This window comes from Homalodisca vitripennis, chromosome 3 (genome assembly GCF_021130785.1).
Source record: "Homalodisca vitripennis isolate AUS2020 chromosome 3, UT_GWSS_2.1, whole genome shotgun sequence".
Lineage (NCBI taxonomy): Eukaryota > Metazoa > Arthropoda > Insecta > Hemiptera > Cicadellidae > Homalodisca > Homalodisca vitripennis.
Window position 1 is genome coordinate 97,094,908 of NC_060209.1, and position 16,390 is coordinate 97,111,297.

General features: G+C 33.0%; 1 protein-coding gene across 1 annotated transcript in view; it reads right to left on the reverse strand.

The window, feature by feature from the left end:
- Positions 1-3,174: 3,174 nt before the first annotated feature.
- Positions 3,175-16,390, reverse strand: part of LOC124357214 (nuclear migration protein nudC) — a 128,541-nt gene continuing 115,325 nt past the window's right edge. Inside the window, exons 5-7 of the mRNA XM_046808761.1 lie at positions 10,873-11,067; positions 8,399-8,601; positions 3,175-3,482 (exon numbers count right to left, since the gene is read on the reverse strand). Of these exons, the coding sequence (XP_046664717.1) occupies positions 3,431-3,482; positions 8,399-8,601; positions 10,873-11,067 (450 nt within the window). The 3' untranslated portion in view covers positions 3,175-3,430. The remainder of the gene's footprint in view (positions 3,483-8,398; positions 8,602-10,872; positions 11,068-16,390) is intronic.

Genomic DNA, 16,390 nt, shown 5'->3' on the forward strand with positions numbered 1-16,390 from the left:
CTTTATTGATTAACCCTCCCAAATCATGTGAGTCCAAATCAAGTTGAGTAAAATAAAACAAGTGTTTGTTGTGTCTCCATTGGTTAAACTGATATTAAATCAAAATATTACAAATTATAATCAACAATTCGTAAAATAGGTAAATAGTAATGCTTAAGCCATTTTTTTTCGGTGTCAGACATTTTGGTTCAAGTTTTTACTTATTAGTTAGAGAGCGAAGCAGTAGCGACTCCTCCAGCATATTACCGATTAATGAAGCAATCTAAATGCATGATCAGTAGCATTAGTTGCCACTTGGTTTGCAGTGTACATCTCAAGTCAACAACCTACCAGCATAGTCTTACACTCTTAGTAGGGTGTATTTGCACAAATCAAGAAAATACAAATCACCTTCATCACAATTATCATCAAAAATTTGTAAATAAGTGAGGAGTACTCCTTGTTGTTATCTGCCAGGCTTAGACCTATAATTGGGTTGTGGCGGTCATTTCAATTTTTTTTATCTCCATATTTGTTAGTTTTTAAAGAGAGTAAATCTCATGTTTAGTAAAATAAAACCTAGGCCTAGTTCAATGTTTTGTGAGGACAATAGTGATTTTATAGGTTCTACAATTTTAAAAAACCAGCATTAAATCATTTGATTAAAAATTATATAAAAACAGTTGTATGCATAGGATGTAGAGAGGAATCTCCAATTGGAGACTGACCGGGATCTCCTTACCCTCAGTACACTCAAATCTATCAACACCAGGGGATCAGAACAATCCACTAATCAGATTGAAGTTTATCATATCAAAGATGACAAGTCGATGATGGGGAGGTTATAGAGAGAAAAGCTGTTCTAGATGTGGTATTGGTGTTTCCAAGTAGGTGAAACCCAGATGAACACCAAGCATTATCACAAAGCGAGCCTGTACTCTGTCGAGTGTACCCAGTAAAAGACTCACCACAGCCAAGTGCTCACTGTAGTTGTTAAGGCTGCATTTATACAGATATGTAGGTGCACACTGTACAAAGTAAACAGAAATACAGAAGAGTTATGTTATCCAGAATAATCATTTGAAAATCAATTTCAGACCCTTACGAAATCAACTCTTTCAAACCCTTTTTATTTTGTTCATATACAGATGCCTATAAAAGATATTACTATCACATTTTCTGTACAAACCTGTCACGTAATAGTTGTAGCAATAAAAAAAATTTAATATTACTGGTTTCTTTTTTGGCTAAAAGTATCTTTAAATATTTATGAACTAAAATAATGAAAATTATATTTCAGATTAAATGTATAGGATGTTATTTTCATATTTAAAATGAACAAGTGTTTAATGGAAACATCAATATATCTATATGACCAACCTTTAAGGTGGTACAATAGGTTTTTGGTCAAATAGTTTTTACAAATCTTAAATAAAATTCTGGTCAAAGCCTTTTATAACATCTGTTTTGAAGACAGGATAAATAAAAATTATTTTTTATCATTCCATGAGAAAAGGTTGACACAATTTAGGCTTATCTTACAATCAGGTCCAAAGAAAAACAATTAAAAATAAGAACATTAATTTTTAAAATTATGTACTTTATAAAAGATGACTGAAGGTTATGAAATGTATTTGTGAAAAAATTAATTTACTTACAAAATGCTTTATCAAAATACAATTAAATTTCTACCGTTACACAGGATGAGGGAGACCACCCGTCGACAATGTATATTTGCTGAACCAAGAAACAAACCTGCATTCCTTGTTTTAACGAAACCTCCATATTTCAAACCCAAAGGATTTGGGAAAATAATTTTTAACAGCCAAAAATACTCTAAAACGTCACTTTTAGGAGAGAAGGGGTAATTTTTGAAAGATTTTCTCAATGGCCAAGAAAGGCGCCATTCCTCAGCCATCCAAAATAAAGCCGAACAATAAATACAAAACATTTTAGTTCTTAAAAGAGCTATTGATAGATGTAATGAAAGTCATACTTTGCTGTTTGAATTTTTGAGGTTTTACATGTTATAATATCACACATTTTAACTATAAAAGAAATTGGAAATGTGCTGAAAAGTGATAATTGTTACATATTACAAATATTCTCTTTTTAACCAAGAAAGAATAGTTCTTTGGTAACATTAGATAAAAATTTTGATTTCTTAAAATTGTTAACGAGGTAAAAATTAAAAAATCTGTAAAACCGTACAACTTTAGGGCCCTGGCTGAGCTAATTCTAGTCAAATATATTTTGCAACACCTTCTATACGAAATAAATTAAAACTTGTACGTCTCAACCTACCTTTACATTTGAAAATCTTTCAAAAATGATGCTGCACTATGCAGAGGGTAGAATGAAGCTGAACCCAACATTCGCATACCTTAGTAATTAATCTCATTACAGCTATGAAACCTGGAAGCCGATGATTGTTTATAGCATCTTAAAACATTCTTTTGAGGTACAATGCCAATATAAAACATTTTTACTGTTAATTTATACATAATAAAAGTATTCTTAGTTAATTGTAAAGGACTGTATGTGAATTTCTTTAAGTTGTAGTCAATTTAATTCGTGATCGTCTTGTTAACTTCTTTACTTGTCTTACTGGACAGATTATTTGTATAGACATAACTTATTACTTATTCTTTTCCTGTTTATTTTTGTTGTTGACAAAACTTAGGTATCACAGCAACACTTAATTAGTACTGTCACCTCAGACAATTAAATTTTAATTGATAATAACACAGTTTAATATCTGAAACTGACCCAAATTAACATTTTCTAGAGCAATGGTTGCAATGGAATCTTTTTCGTTTGATATTTTACTCCATATGCTGAACAACTCTTGCCAAATTAAATAAATGAATAATGGAGTCTCAAAACAGGCATAGCCTTTTGAGGTTCTAAATGTTCTCTTGAGGTTATAATAGTAATTTTGTTTTGTTTTATTTTTATTATTGAAGTTATAACCTCAGTTGAGCTTGGCATGAAACTATAAAATGCATTGTAAGATAAATTAGTTCTGATTTTGACTTAATGCTTTTATCTTTATTGCTTTTTAAATGCATTTTATTTGAATTTATTATTGATGTGAAAGTATCTGAACTTATGTATATATTGTAGATACTGAAAGAGAAAATAAAACATCCTTACCTTTATTAGATAAGAGGGAAAACAAACGTGAACAGAGAATTAAAATTATATTGTCTTTATTTACTTTCCTTATAACTTATTAGTATCAAATGAAAAGTACAGTATACAAAAGGAATACTCGTATAATACACTGTGGTAGGCACAAGGAGGAAAATATACAATGAAAAACATTAGTAGATGACAAATCAATAAATTGACTGAATTATACAATAGTAAAACGACTTAAGTCGCACAGCCAGTGCAAAAAACTTTAAAATATCAGTTTACAAATATCACATCAATATCATATTAATTCTTAGCCGAATTTGCACTTGGAGAAGTCCATTTCTGGATGCTGTGCCATAAACCTGCAAGTTTAAAAGAATATTAGTACACATGCAAAAATAAATTTTTATATTCACATTTTGCTAATTTTTAAAATCTGTTATTTATTTTTGTAATCACAAAAAAAGAGAATAAAACAAAAATAAATCTTATCAAATACTTTTACAGATACATATACCAGTAAATACTTAAATTTTATAAAGGAAGTAAATATTGTACATCTATTTCTTGAAAAATTCTGAAAGCCTCTATAATAAATACTGAAATGCATGCACCAACTTTTAGCGGTTTCACATGCTTATTTTGTAAAATTAAGAAAAATATGTACGTACAATGAGTTGTGCATAAGTTTTCTTGTAAAAAATAATTATTTTAGTACAATTTCAGAGAATGTAGCAAATTTTATTGTGAAGATCAAAGTGTTACAATGCTCAATAGTCTTTCATGTTATTTTTCTTTTCAGATTGTTACTAGATAATTCAACAATAGTCAGGTAATTATATAATAGTAAACATTTTCTTGGTTTATAATTAAATGTTATTAGAAACTGTTATTAAAACACATTGGTCTAGAAATAAACTACTGTCTATTAATAAACTTTGAAATGTATTATTATAGTCAGCCTTTTTAATGAATGAAGAACGCCAATCAATGTAATATATTATTTTTATCAAAGAAAACAGAATTAGGCCACAACAGTTTAAAGCTAATAAACATTAGCTTTAAATTGTTCAGCAGTACAGTAAAACCATTATTATCACGAACCTGGGTTTATTGGAAATGACTTGAGAAATAATGAGACAAGTTTCAGTACCTTTAAATTGAGAATCAAGAAAGGAAACGACTTGGTCAAAGTTTATTTACAGAAACTTTAGAGAATCATATTGCAGTAAACACATGTAAAAAGGAAAATTACAATGTAAAATGTTATGCAAAAGTTGTAAAATGGATGGTTAATAAGCCATTTGCTTAGGGCAGTCTTTACACTTTTTCCACTTTTGCTTCAGATCCTCTCTTGGTTGTGCATCTCCTGGCCTATATAAAAGGGTATCTTCTCATACCAAAAGCTGTGGTGCAGAGGCAGCTGGTATCTGGAGGCGTGATTTCGTTGCAGTACTTCTTGGTCTACATGCAGTATCACTGATTGGATGTAAAACGTAATTACTGTCATGTATTTAGTCTTGAAAAAAAACAAACTTTCTTACAGCTGTCCTTGAAACCAATGCCCGAAAGAAATCAAAAGGCTTGCTTTTTGTAACAGCAGAGTTTATTGGAGATTTCCTGCAGATGTTCCTCTCCAAGTAAAAAGGCCATAACGGAGGTAACATTCGAAGAGTGAATAATATGCCACTTTAACTACGTCTTCATGAGTTATATGTTTAATTTTATAAAGACAGATTTTATAGCCACGTATACAGATATAACTGAACGGTCAGTAGATAAGCGAATATCTCTCCACCCCCATAAGCCCCCTCACACCGCTGCCACCTGTTCCACACCTTATCTTGTGATTGAATGTCAGTTAGAAATGTTCAAGGCTGTTTCTGGAATCATTCAGACTGGCACGCTCCAATTGGAACTAGTGCCATGAGACGGTTTCAGTTCTAGGTGATCTGTACCGACAGTTCTTGCCTACCGTATACGTATATTTCCTGGCTCATTTTGTACCAGAACGTTATGGTACATACAACGTTCCAGAATGCTTTGACTAGATCCAAGATATTTCTACACTTCAGGAGGGTTCACTTCTGGCTCCTTTATAACTTCCACTTGAACCTATACTGGTTACAGCAAACCGATGGCATTTAAATCCGAACAACTTTATGGATGTTCAGGAGGGGCACATCACTAACCGCAAATGTTAAAATATTGGGGTGCAGGGATAGATAAACAAGTCTAGTCTACAGTAGAGGATGATTGTTGGAGTTGATGGGGCTCCCTAAATGTCAAGGGCAGTAGCTATCCTAGACCTAATGGCATGCCACCCTCTGCCTGCTTTGACTGGAGAGGCTGGTACAGAGCTGGCCTTCCCTTCTTCCAAGTAGATATGATTGAGATCAATGTCCAAAATCCTTCCTCAAGGATCTCTACAGAATGTGGTCTCTTAATCCTACCTTACCCATCCAGAATATCCTGTAACTCTGAAAGCAGCACAATGGTCCTTTTAGGAGTAAATGAAATTTCTCAGCTTCTTTTCCTTATCCGAAACATGTCTAGCAATTATTATTTCCGATAATTTAAGTTTTACTGTAATTCCTGAAACTAGACCTTGAGTTTTACACAAAATAATTCTTAAATATAGAAAAAGAAAAAGTCTACGATAAGTTCAAATAACAATAACCATAAAGATGAACCCAACAGCTTTTTATCGATGTAACATAACACAATACTTGATTGCTAATAAATCTGGTACTGTTTAACCACTTACCAACCATTATTTCGGCTATTTGAAAATGACATCATAAAAATTGATGTCATACAGTACCAGAGTTAGAGAAAAGATGTTTGAATGCTATTATAATTTATATTTATTTCTAAATATTTTTTGGAAGGATTATTTACATCTTGACTTAATAAAATGGTTAAAACAATAAAATTACATGGTTTCATTACATAGTACTAGAAAGTGGTAAAATACATTATAAGTTTTGATATGCTTCACACGTTAACAAAGCTTGTTCAGTTATGCATACCTACTTCTAGTGTTCAGTAAGTTGGTGTTTAGCTGATTAAAAACAATTGAAAATAAAAGAAACCACAATTTTTCAAGGAAAACAATGTGAAATTTAATTTATAGCCTCTGCTTTCACCAGATTCTCACAGACAAGGGGTAGTAATAACAGTGTTAATGAAGTCATTTCATTAGAAAATACAAAAAACAAATATAGATAGTAGTATATGGTTGAATAGACTGAGCAAAACCAACTAACTCATATATTTTGTATAATAATAAAATAAAAATAGTATTCAACTAAAATTTTAAATCTTAAACTTAGTTTTATGATACTACATGATAGATGACATTTAAAATTTAAATACTCTAACAATGAAAATTTGATGCTCCTTCAAGATTTAATTCTACTAAACCGTCAGAACTACTTAAGAGTGTGAGGTTGGTATCTATAGAGTGCAGGGACTTTCCAGTATTACTTGGTGTTTGATGTTTCTTGATCTATCACGTGAAAACACACTTCGGCTGCTAAAAGGATTTTTAAATAAAAATAACCAGACCTACCTATCAACCTACTAGTAGTATTAAAAGCCCGTTAGTAGTGAAATAACCTTTAATATTAACTCAAGAGAACAATGTTAAGTTTCAAACATCTTTGCCCAGAGAGTTGCAGGAGATGCCTTATTTTAAAGATATGATTATTACACATTCAAAAGTCTTTTATTTTTAGTTGTGGAGTATGTAATTTTTGAATATTTAGATAATGAGGTACAAAAATTTGATATTTTTTCTGATTAATGGATAAGATATTGAAAGAACTAAATAGCATTTGGATGAATGTGAATAAAACCTTTAAAATGAAACATCCCAAAATTATATGATAAATATTATTGTTTTATAGCAATTTAACAAAATACCGAAAATTCACATATTAACTGCTGACTGAAGGTACCATGGCCGGCCCTTTACTACTTCTCTACCGGGTTAATGTATCAGACCAAAATGACCGCAACTGGCCACTTTTACAGATGACAAACACAGACAAGGTTTTCAAAATCATATAATATTTCATCATTTCTCTTTCTGATTAAAATTATGTCATGTTAGCACCAAGAGTTGATTAGTAGTATGTGATCTTAGTATTTTCGATTTCCCAGTGAATTCTCATCTTTAACAGATAAGATTAAATTATTTTAATCTCTTGCACCCAGTTTGGTAATATTTCCTGAGACAAAAATTTAATATTATGAAACAAATATGACAATATCTCCTGCATTGAGTAAATTTTACGTCACACTGTACAGTACATATAACGTTTTTTTTTTATACATAGAATTTTAAATGCAGATTATTTAAACTATCCATACTAATCATTCACTTTTTTAAAAGAAGTTAATGTTTCATTAACAGAAAATCACAAACTAAAATAGTAAGCATGATCAAATTGCCTTCATGTGACCTTCTCATAGCCAGAATGTGAGTGGGACTTCTCGCATGGTAATGTTCCATGGGCAGATATTTTTGTTTCACAACATTTGACAGTGTGAACCATTCTGACAAAACTGAGGCAATAAAAACATTAAAAAGACCCCAGTTCAACTAGGAAATCACATCATATTAAGGTCACTTATACATAAACTCCATGTCTGAGTTCTGTACAAAAGAAACCTTTTATTAAATGATGCAACCCATTTATCAAATATCTACCAGAAATAAACCATCTGGTTTATCAATAAAATTGGATCAAGAGGAATAAAGCAGCTGAGCAGACTTCCCACCCATTTTATTAGCTAGAGAAGAGATATCCCTAATTAGGATACCACAAGGGACACCATTAGGCCTCTAGGCTTTATTAGTTTTAAACAAGTAATATCTTGAAAGTGGCCTCCAAAATCTCCCATTTTTGGACGACAGTCAACATTAAAATAATTCCAAATAACACTTCCTCTTAAAGTGATACCAACATTTTAAAGATACTTACTTATTTAAAGATTTTAAAAATTAGAGAGGATATCACACTTAATTTGCTACAAAACATTATACACACAATTTTCCTCTTCCCACATCTAAAACAAATCTCTGAAAAAGAGATTTTTAGAGTTGTAATATTTTAATACAAATACTCCTCAAAGCTTACACCTGAATTCAATAAATAGCATTTTAAACTTTCTTCAATTTTAATTTATGGTTTAACAACCAAAATTCTTGTTGCAAAATACTCACCAAATTATTTTAACGCAAAGATGGCTGACATTAAACTATACTTACTTCTGAATCAAACCCTGCTTCTTCTGATCATCAGAGGTGGGCATGCCGAGCTCTCGCTGTCGTTGATCATACATCATCTTCTCTACAAGACCTCGAGTCTCACCGTCCAGGTCCGACAGCTTGCTAGGCTCCGGGTTTATCTTCTTTGTTGAGATTTCAGGATCTGTTGTCACCAGTTTTGACCACCATTCCATCTTGTTAATCTGAAACAAATAATCAGCTATTTTGTAAATATAGTTTGTTTAATCAATTAGTATTTGTTATTGCTAATTTTAAAACTACACCAAATGAAATATGTTTATTATCAGCTTAACAAATGAAAATACAAAATAAATTAGAAAGAGACATAGAAAGCGTTTAAAGAAGTATCATATTAAGATAGTAAAATCAACTCTGAAATAGAAGTTGGATGAGATACAATTAATAATCCAACTAATAATGAATGTTCATATGTCTAATACAGTACATTTAATAACTTCTGTACATCTGTGAACAACAACCATGTTTACATTTATATTTATGTTCTATCTGAATCATTTTAATTATAAACAAAAATTTACAATCCATGATTGAAGACAATGACGATCAGTCATTGCTGTTTATTAAAAACGTTACATTAATTTTAATGTCAAACTTGTTTTCAAAGCTTAAAATTATGTCCTACGCATTTAAAATTGATTTAACTGTCTTGAAAAATTATCAAAATTTCTCAAAAATTTACAAAGAAGTTCTTTTTAAATTAAGAATACAATAAATATCTAAGTACTATTATCTAACACAACATACTATTAGAACACTGTTAGTAATTTACAGTTTGTATACTGTTAGTAATTTATTTTCTAGCTCCTCCTATTTACTTCCATTTTTAAAGTATATATCCTGAGATAGGAAAAATAATCATTATATTAAGTCTAAGCTAATAAATAATATCCAAACATTAACATTTGGAAGAATTGTGTAAAGCAGCAATTAATTTGGTGGTAGACTGGGTCAGAGGCCCATGGCGTAATAGGAGATCATGGGAACAACCTGTGGTCTTGACATTTGACATGTTACAGCTCCACTTACTTTATGAAGATGGGCAGAGTAAAGCTGTAGAGAAGACTACCCTTCTCCTTAAAAATATTATTACAAAAGTGTTAATGATGTTATTTTGTAAATTTCAAGTAAATCAAACCCTTAAACAAGTCCAAATTGATTTTAAAAATTTCAAAGATAATTCATAATATAACAGATATCATTATTAAAGTTTGAGTTATAAAATAAATATCTGAGTAAATTTTTGAGTCATTAATAAAACTTTTGCATAACCTCACACCAATACATAGCCTACACACAGAGAAATCATAAGACACACTAGACATTTTCATAGCACCAACTGCTGGCATTTTAGTTGTATTTTTTTATTTATATAAAACAATATTCCATATTAAGGAACTTATTTAAAGTAAAATTGTATTGTACTGTGACAAATGAACTACGATATGATAATACATGTACTATAGTGTAAATCTTCAGGAGAATTGTCCCTAAGCAATTAAAATGGTCCCAGAGCTATTTTTTTAGTGTGCAAAAATTAACTTTAAGCATATTTAATATATGCATATATTAACCACGCCACATTGTGGCGTGGAAGAGGCTCATAGACGAGGCAAAGAATCAACTGAGATTTGTTACGCCCCGGCAGTAAGTAAGTAAGTAAGTATATTTAATATAATAATCATATAATTATCATGGGTAAATGTCACAATAAGAAAATTTATATTTAAACATATTTGATAAAACAAATAATTTGTGGCTTGGGTATTATTTGGTAAAACATTCTTTGGTTATTACTATTTTTACTAAACAAAACCAGTTAATACAACTGTTTTCCAATTTAACAGACACAATATACCTCCTAATTGTGCCCTGCACCTTGACCTCCTTGTGCCTCTCCCAGTAATGCCAATTACAGGGTATCTCTAGCCACATCTATCTGCAGACCCTCCACCTCTTGCATTGCTTTGCAGTCAAGTCTACTCATAGACTTGTCCCATTTCCAATATTCTGATAAAATAACTACTGTATATTAAATAATGTGACATTCAAATTTATTTACTTGTGATAATGGATGTAGCAGCTTTGGACGATGGACAGGCTTGATATAAACATAATGGTCACACCATCACCAGATTACACATCTAGTCTATGTTACAGTAGGAATATAACACATCATCACTGGATCACATTAGAAACAACGTGACTAAGAATTATTTATTTTTCCTGTCATGTTTTGTAATATAGTTTTTCATATCTTAGGAATGTATATTTATTTAAGAAATCTACATAAATGGCAAAAAACTAACAATAAATATTTTCTTAGTAACAAGAACAACTTTATCACTTACTGATTTAAATGTAATTTAAATTGACATTTAACAAGTCAAACCCATTCATTTTAAGTCTAAGAGCATAATGTGTAGATAGACCACCTTTTCAATAGTGATGAGGAGTGCTTTGCCATCCTCTAGGACCCAGGTGGATTCTTCAACCTTGACCTCATGCTCCAACTGTCCATCTATGATGGGAGGTTTTCCCTTCAGTCCTACAGTCAGATGGTGCTTCTGGATATTGACCACTACATCCTTTGAACGGACAGTGAAGTTGACCTGCAATGGCACCCTTAGCTGGAACATAACATACAACAATATAATAAACCTCTATAGGTCAGAGAAAAGTTGTAGCAACTACATAATATATATATATATATATATATATACCTAAAAATTTAACCAGAACATTCAGTTAATCAAGAACGCCCCCCCCCCTCCGGCTTATACCTTCCAGTACAACCTACATAGTTTACAGCAAAAACCTGTATGTCACTTACATCTAGGCAAACCTCAGGATGTTCCAAACGTGACACATCATTAATTACAAATGTCAAAATATTAGTGGTATAAGGTCTGATCGAAAGGCATAGTTTACTGCAGAGGATGACTACTGCAATGGGTGTAACTCCTTTAATGTTGTAGGCTGTTGCTAACCTGAACGATCTCCCTACCAGCTTTGACTGCAAGAGACTGTACAGAGCCAGCTTCCCATTCTTCGAAGATGATATGAAAGACATGAGATATTCAGCCTGTTATCCCTCCACATGGAATCTCAAGACGTGGTGGCCCCCTACCAACAATCTATTCTGAAAATCTTAACACTCCATAATAAAGCACAAAAGGCCTTTTAGGACTAAGTGCAGTCAAGAACTTACTAAATGAAAACTTTATATAAAAAAAGAAAATTTTTATATGTCCTCCCAGTTTCAGTCCACTTTCTAGCAAATTTCTATCCATTTCCATTGCCCATTCCTCATCGTGACTTCAGCAAATTATTGTACTGCCTCCCGGAGTTTTCCAATACTTGGGATATGAGAGCAGTAACGTTCCTCACCAACCAAAATAACTTCAATAATTAGTGCACTACCTCCCAGATGTTTTCATTACAACTTGGGATAAGCGAGCAGTAACGTTCCTCATTATTCATCATGATTTCAACTATTATTGTACTGTCTACAAGATGTTTCTAATTTTGGAAATGTGAGCAGTAACATTCCTCATCACATCCTGATTTCAACAATTATTGTACTGCCTCCCGGTTGTTTCCATTACAACTTGGGATATGCGAGCAGTAACGTTCCTCATCATTCATCATGATTTCAACTATTATTGTATTGTACTGTCTACAAGATGTTTCTAATTTTGGAAATGTGAGCAGTAACGTTCCTCATCACATCCTGATTTCAACAATTATTGTACTGCCTCCCGGTTGTTTCCATTACAACTTGGGATATGCGAGCAGTAACGTTCCTCATCACTCATAATAACTTCAATAATTAGTGCACTACCTCCCGGGTATTTCCATTACTTGCCATGTTGCTGCTACCCATCACTTAACATAACGACCTCAACAGTTTATGTCGCCTCCAGATGTTAACAGTACAACAATGATGCCTGTGAGCAAGCACGTGTGATCTGGTGACAATTACTTCCGTTACTTCACGTGACCAGACCGCCTGCCGCTACGCCAACATCATTAACAGAGTTTTTTGTTCACTTCCTTCGCTTGGTAATTCAATTCATCGTTACTATTCCAAGGCCTCATTGCGAGATGACACGTGTTATTAACGTGATCTGTTTTCTTGTGTAACACAGTCTACAAATCGTTCTAAGATAAAAAAAATACAGCAAACCAGCGAAACTTCTTTAGAATATATGGTAGAACCGTTAACTCCTTCGTAATACAAACATATGCAACTACTCGGTAGATTCGTTTTTATTTTGTTTACAACGTTCCTAATCTAGCACGAAAAGACATCAATAGAAAGTAATCTTAGTATTTCGTTCAGAGAAAAAGGATTTTAGATCCCACTCAGTTAAGCGTCTTAATTTTAAAATCCATAATTAAAATTCTTCACTAAAAATAAAATTGTGTAATGTTTCTATTATAAAACCAATCCCGACCATGAAGTCCGAAGAAGCCTTGAAGGTGTTTGTTGTGTATCGAAATAGCAAACTAATATTTTTATATTTTACTAACCCCACTTTTACAAACACATTTTTATAACTTATAACTTTATTACTTTATAACACAATAAATAGGCCTATGCATTTCTTAGTAATTTTTTCTGATTCTAAAAAATAGTTTTTTGAAGTTAGTTATTTGTATTCTTGACATTTTTTCGGTGCTTATCAGACTATGTACGGTACAAGTACAAAGCTCATTCAACATTACAATGCTGTAACTCAATAGGCAAAAATAAATGAAATTTGAAAATGTAAAACTAGTCTACTTTTTACAGAGTAGAGTGAAATATACACAATAGAGTTGTCATGTCTCATATGGTAATTAATTAGACCCATCTCTGTACTCTAAACGTGAGGAAACACGAACCCGAGGTGTTAATTAAGCAATGTTCCGCTGGTTTGTTTACAATGACTGCGATAACGCAAGTGTAAGCAATATCCGTAACAAATAGCGACTGGGCCCTGACTGCCCTTGTGTGTTACATTACGGACGTAACCTACAAGCGTAAGTAAAATAGGCTTATTGAAAAGGAAAACGTCTGAGATAAAGTATGTTACAGATATTTCAGTAGTCACAAATACTTTGAATCCATGTTATAAACTACTACAGGATTTCCAAGTAAATGAGAATCCCAATTAGGATTTTTGACGATTTCGTCATCCCTACAAAGATGTGATGCTGCAGCATATAACCGGTGCATCATGAGGTCATAGTACATACAATCATCATCACCCATTCAACGGCTACCGTTGAAGTCAACAAAAATATAAAGCATAAATTTAATAAAAAGATTTTGATAAGGAAAGGAGAATTTGAAGGTGGTTCATGTACGAGTAATTCCCAGACTTATGTAACTGTGGGACCAAATGTAGTAATTATTACATGAAAAACAGTATTTTGTTTGAATCGACTGTGATCACTTGCAGGTTTATTCTAATCGAAACTCGATCAGATCCTAATCTAACGTGTAAAAATTCCGATTGAACCAGTTGTTCAACTGATCCCACTTGTGAACAAACGCCAATAAAACTCTGCAGAAGGAACCAGACATGGGCACCAACGTATTCCATTGGTCTAACATAATTAAATAATTTTATTTTTATGTGTTTGGATATTTACTGTTACACCTTTATCCATTAGAAAAAATTGCTCATATCGATGCAATAAAATAAATCTAATTTCTTAATTATATACACATTTCAGAATTTCAGAGCTATAAGTTCTAGAGGCCTCAGGGTAGATTGTTTACCTACCTAGAAACCAAGTTTAAAATTCCTAAACTATAAATCTAAACAAGTTTAAACAAGAGGCATTGCCTTGATCGCACACGCTCTTCAACATGATGTTTAGAGTTGTCCACAAACGAGGTTCTAGTGAAATAGAAAAATGGTTAATAAAGTTTTGTTTGTAAATATATTGAATGTAAAGTATCAAAGGTAAGATAAAGGTTGTATTGTAAGATCATATAAATATAAAAAAAGATTCTAAAACGTCAAATAAATTAAGATCTCTAAATTAAACTTTTTTTTAAAACGAGAGATATTTGTCTAATATTATATTATTTCTCATTGTATCTGTAGTGCTCATAATTAATATTTCAATACAAAACCAACTACGTACGTCTTTATAAAAATGGATTTGTGTAATCTACGCTCATAGAAATTGCGATTTGTAAAAAAACACCATTACTACTTGGAGATATTAATATATAAATGTCACTAGTACCAATTCACATTAAGGATTCTGCCCTCTGATTAAATGATACAATGTGGCTCTAGTGACCATCACAAACCGTTAAAGTAACCCCTAACGCCGGCGCGCCGGGTCTCGACCTGAGAGTGGGTCAAGACTGAATGCATTTCACACCTTATTACCCAGCAGCAGCACGGGTTACGCTAGTTATCAGTCACCTACCTACCTGTTTTATATTCGCGACATGCACTCTCTAAGCTGATGTTGGTAAACAACTAGGCCCCACCTTGTTGTCATTACTTAATGTACATTTTTGTAATTTTAAAAATCAGCAAAGATTATCGATTTAGAATCCGATGCAGCCAAATGTTTGAGGGGTTTAGTTGATATTATGACATTGAGATTAGCTGTGTTTCAGGAATTGTGCCTTTACGTGGAGCAGAATCTAGCAGTCAGAGAGCCGCAAATCTCGCTCCTATCAGAATTCTTCGAGCGGCCGTACAGATGTGATAAGATGGTTGACGGAGTTGGAGGAGGTGATCGTCACATTTGGGTGTCGTCTATCTTCTTTGGCTACCACATGCTATAGCGTCTTCACTTCCACAAACTTAATCAGAGAAGTCATTGTCTTGCCCTGTGGCCGCCGCACTTTAAATCTCAGTCTGCGCCACAACTAATGCGGGTTCGTTCTGGGACCCGGCAACGACACATCAAGGAAGCCAGAGGCAGGACAACACTCGGTGATCAATCACAAAGGAAAGGTTACGCCCAAGAACCGCGCGGCAGCACATCACCTGTTTCTAGAGACTTTGACGTCATCTGTGTAGAGGGTTTATCCTGTTTACGTGAACTTTGCTTTGGCGCTGAGCATTTAAGGACGGCAAATAATATACAACGTCAACAGTTAAAATACATATCCGCGGCAATAAAACTGCGGTATACGAGCGTTTCGCAACAATAAACTGAGTCTCTTCAATACATTGTGCGACGGACTCTATATGTAATTGGTAGAGAATTGGTATGTTCTTACCTATAAACATTGCTGTGAGGCTCGTTTCTAAGGTCAAGATACTTTTATGAAATTTTGTTTAATAAAATTACTTCAAAAATTCTCTTCTGTTTACTTCAAAATTATTATAAGTGAATAAAATCCGATCAGTTCAGAGTTTCTAGACTTCGTCGCGTATTTGAAAATAAAACTAATAATTGGAGCTTTATTATCAGTTGCTTGATACTTTTATAAGAAAACTTTTACCAGCATTTGATGTAATGAATTTCGCAATGCCAGGAGAAAGACTATAGGGATTGGTTGAAGCTGGAAGAGGTGTCTTATAGATGATTTTGTTGTTAGATTCTTAATATAGTTTCAGAATTTAGCAAGTTCAATACAGCCGCTCCCACAAATATGCAGAGAAATGGAAAACACAACTACATAAAACATGATTTGATATAATTTGTAAACCTTGTTAAACTGAAGCAAAACCACTTTCAGTAGTTGCTTGGCAAGCAGTCGGTTGGGCAAGCCGACCTTGACGGTACGGCTGCAACAGTTGCAACACGACACCAGTGCATTAAGGTTCATCAGTGCAACAATGGTGTGCTAGTGCTCCCCAAACAACTCGTCGTCGTCAACCCCGACAACTTGACGGAGCTACTGCAACAGTTGCAACACGGCACTAATGCATTACGGTTCATCAGTGCAACAATGGTGTGCTAGTGCTCCCCAAACAACTCGTC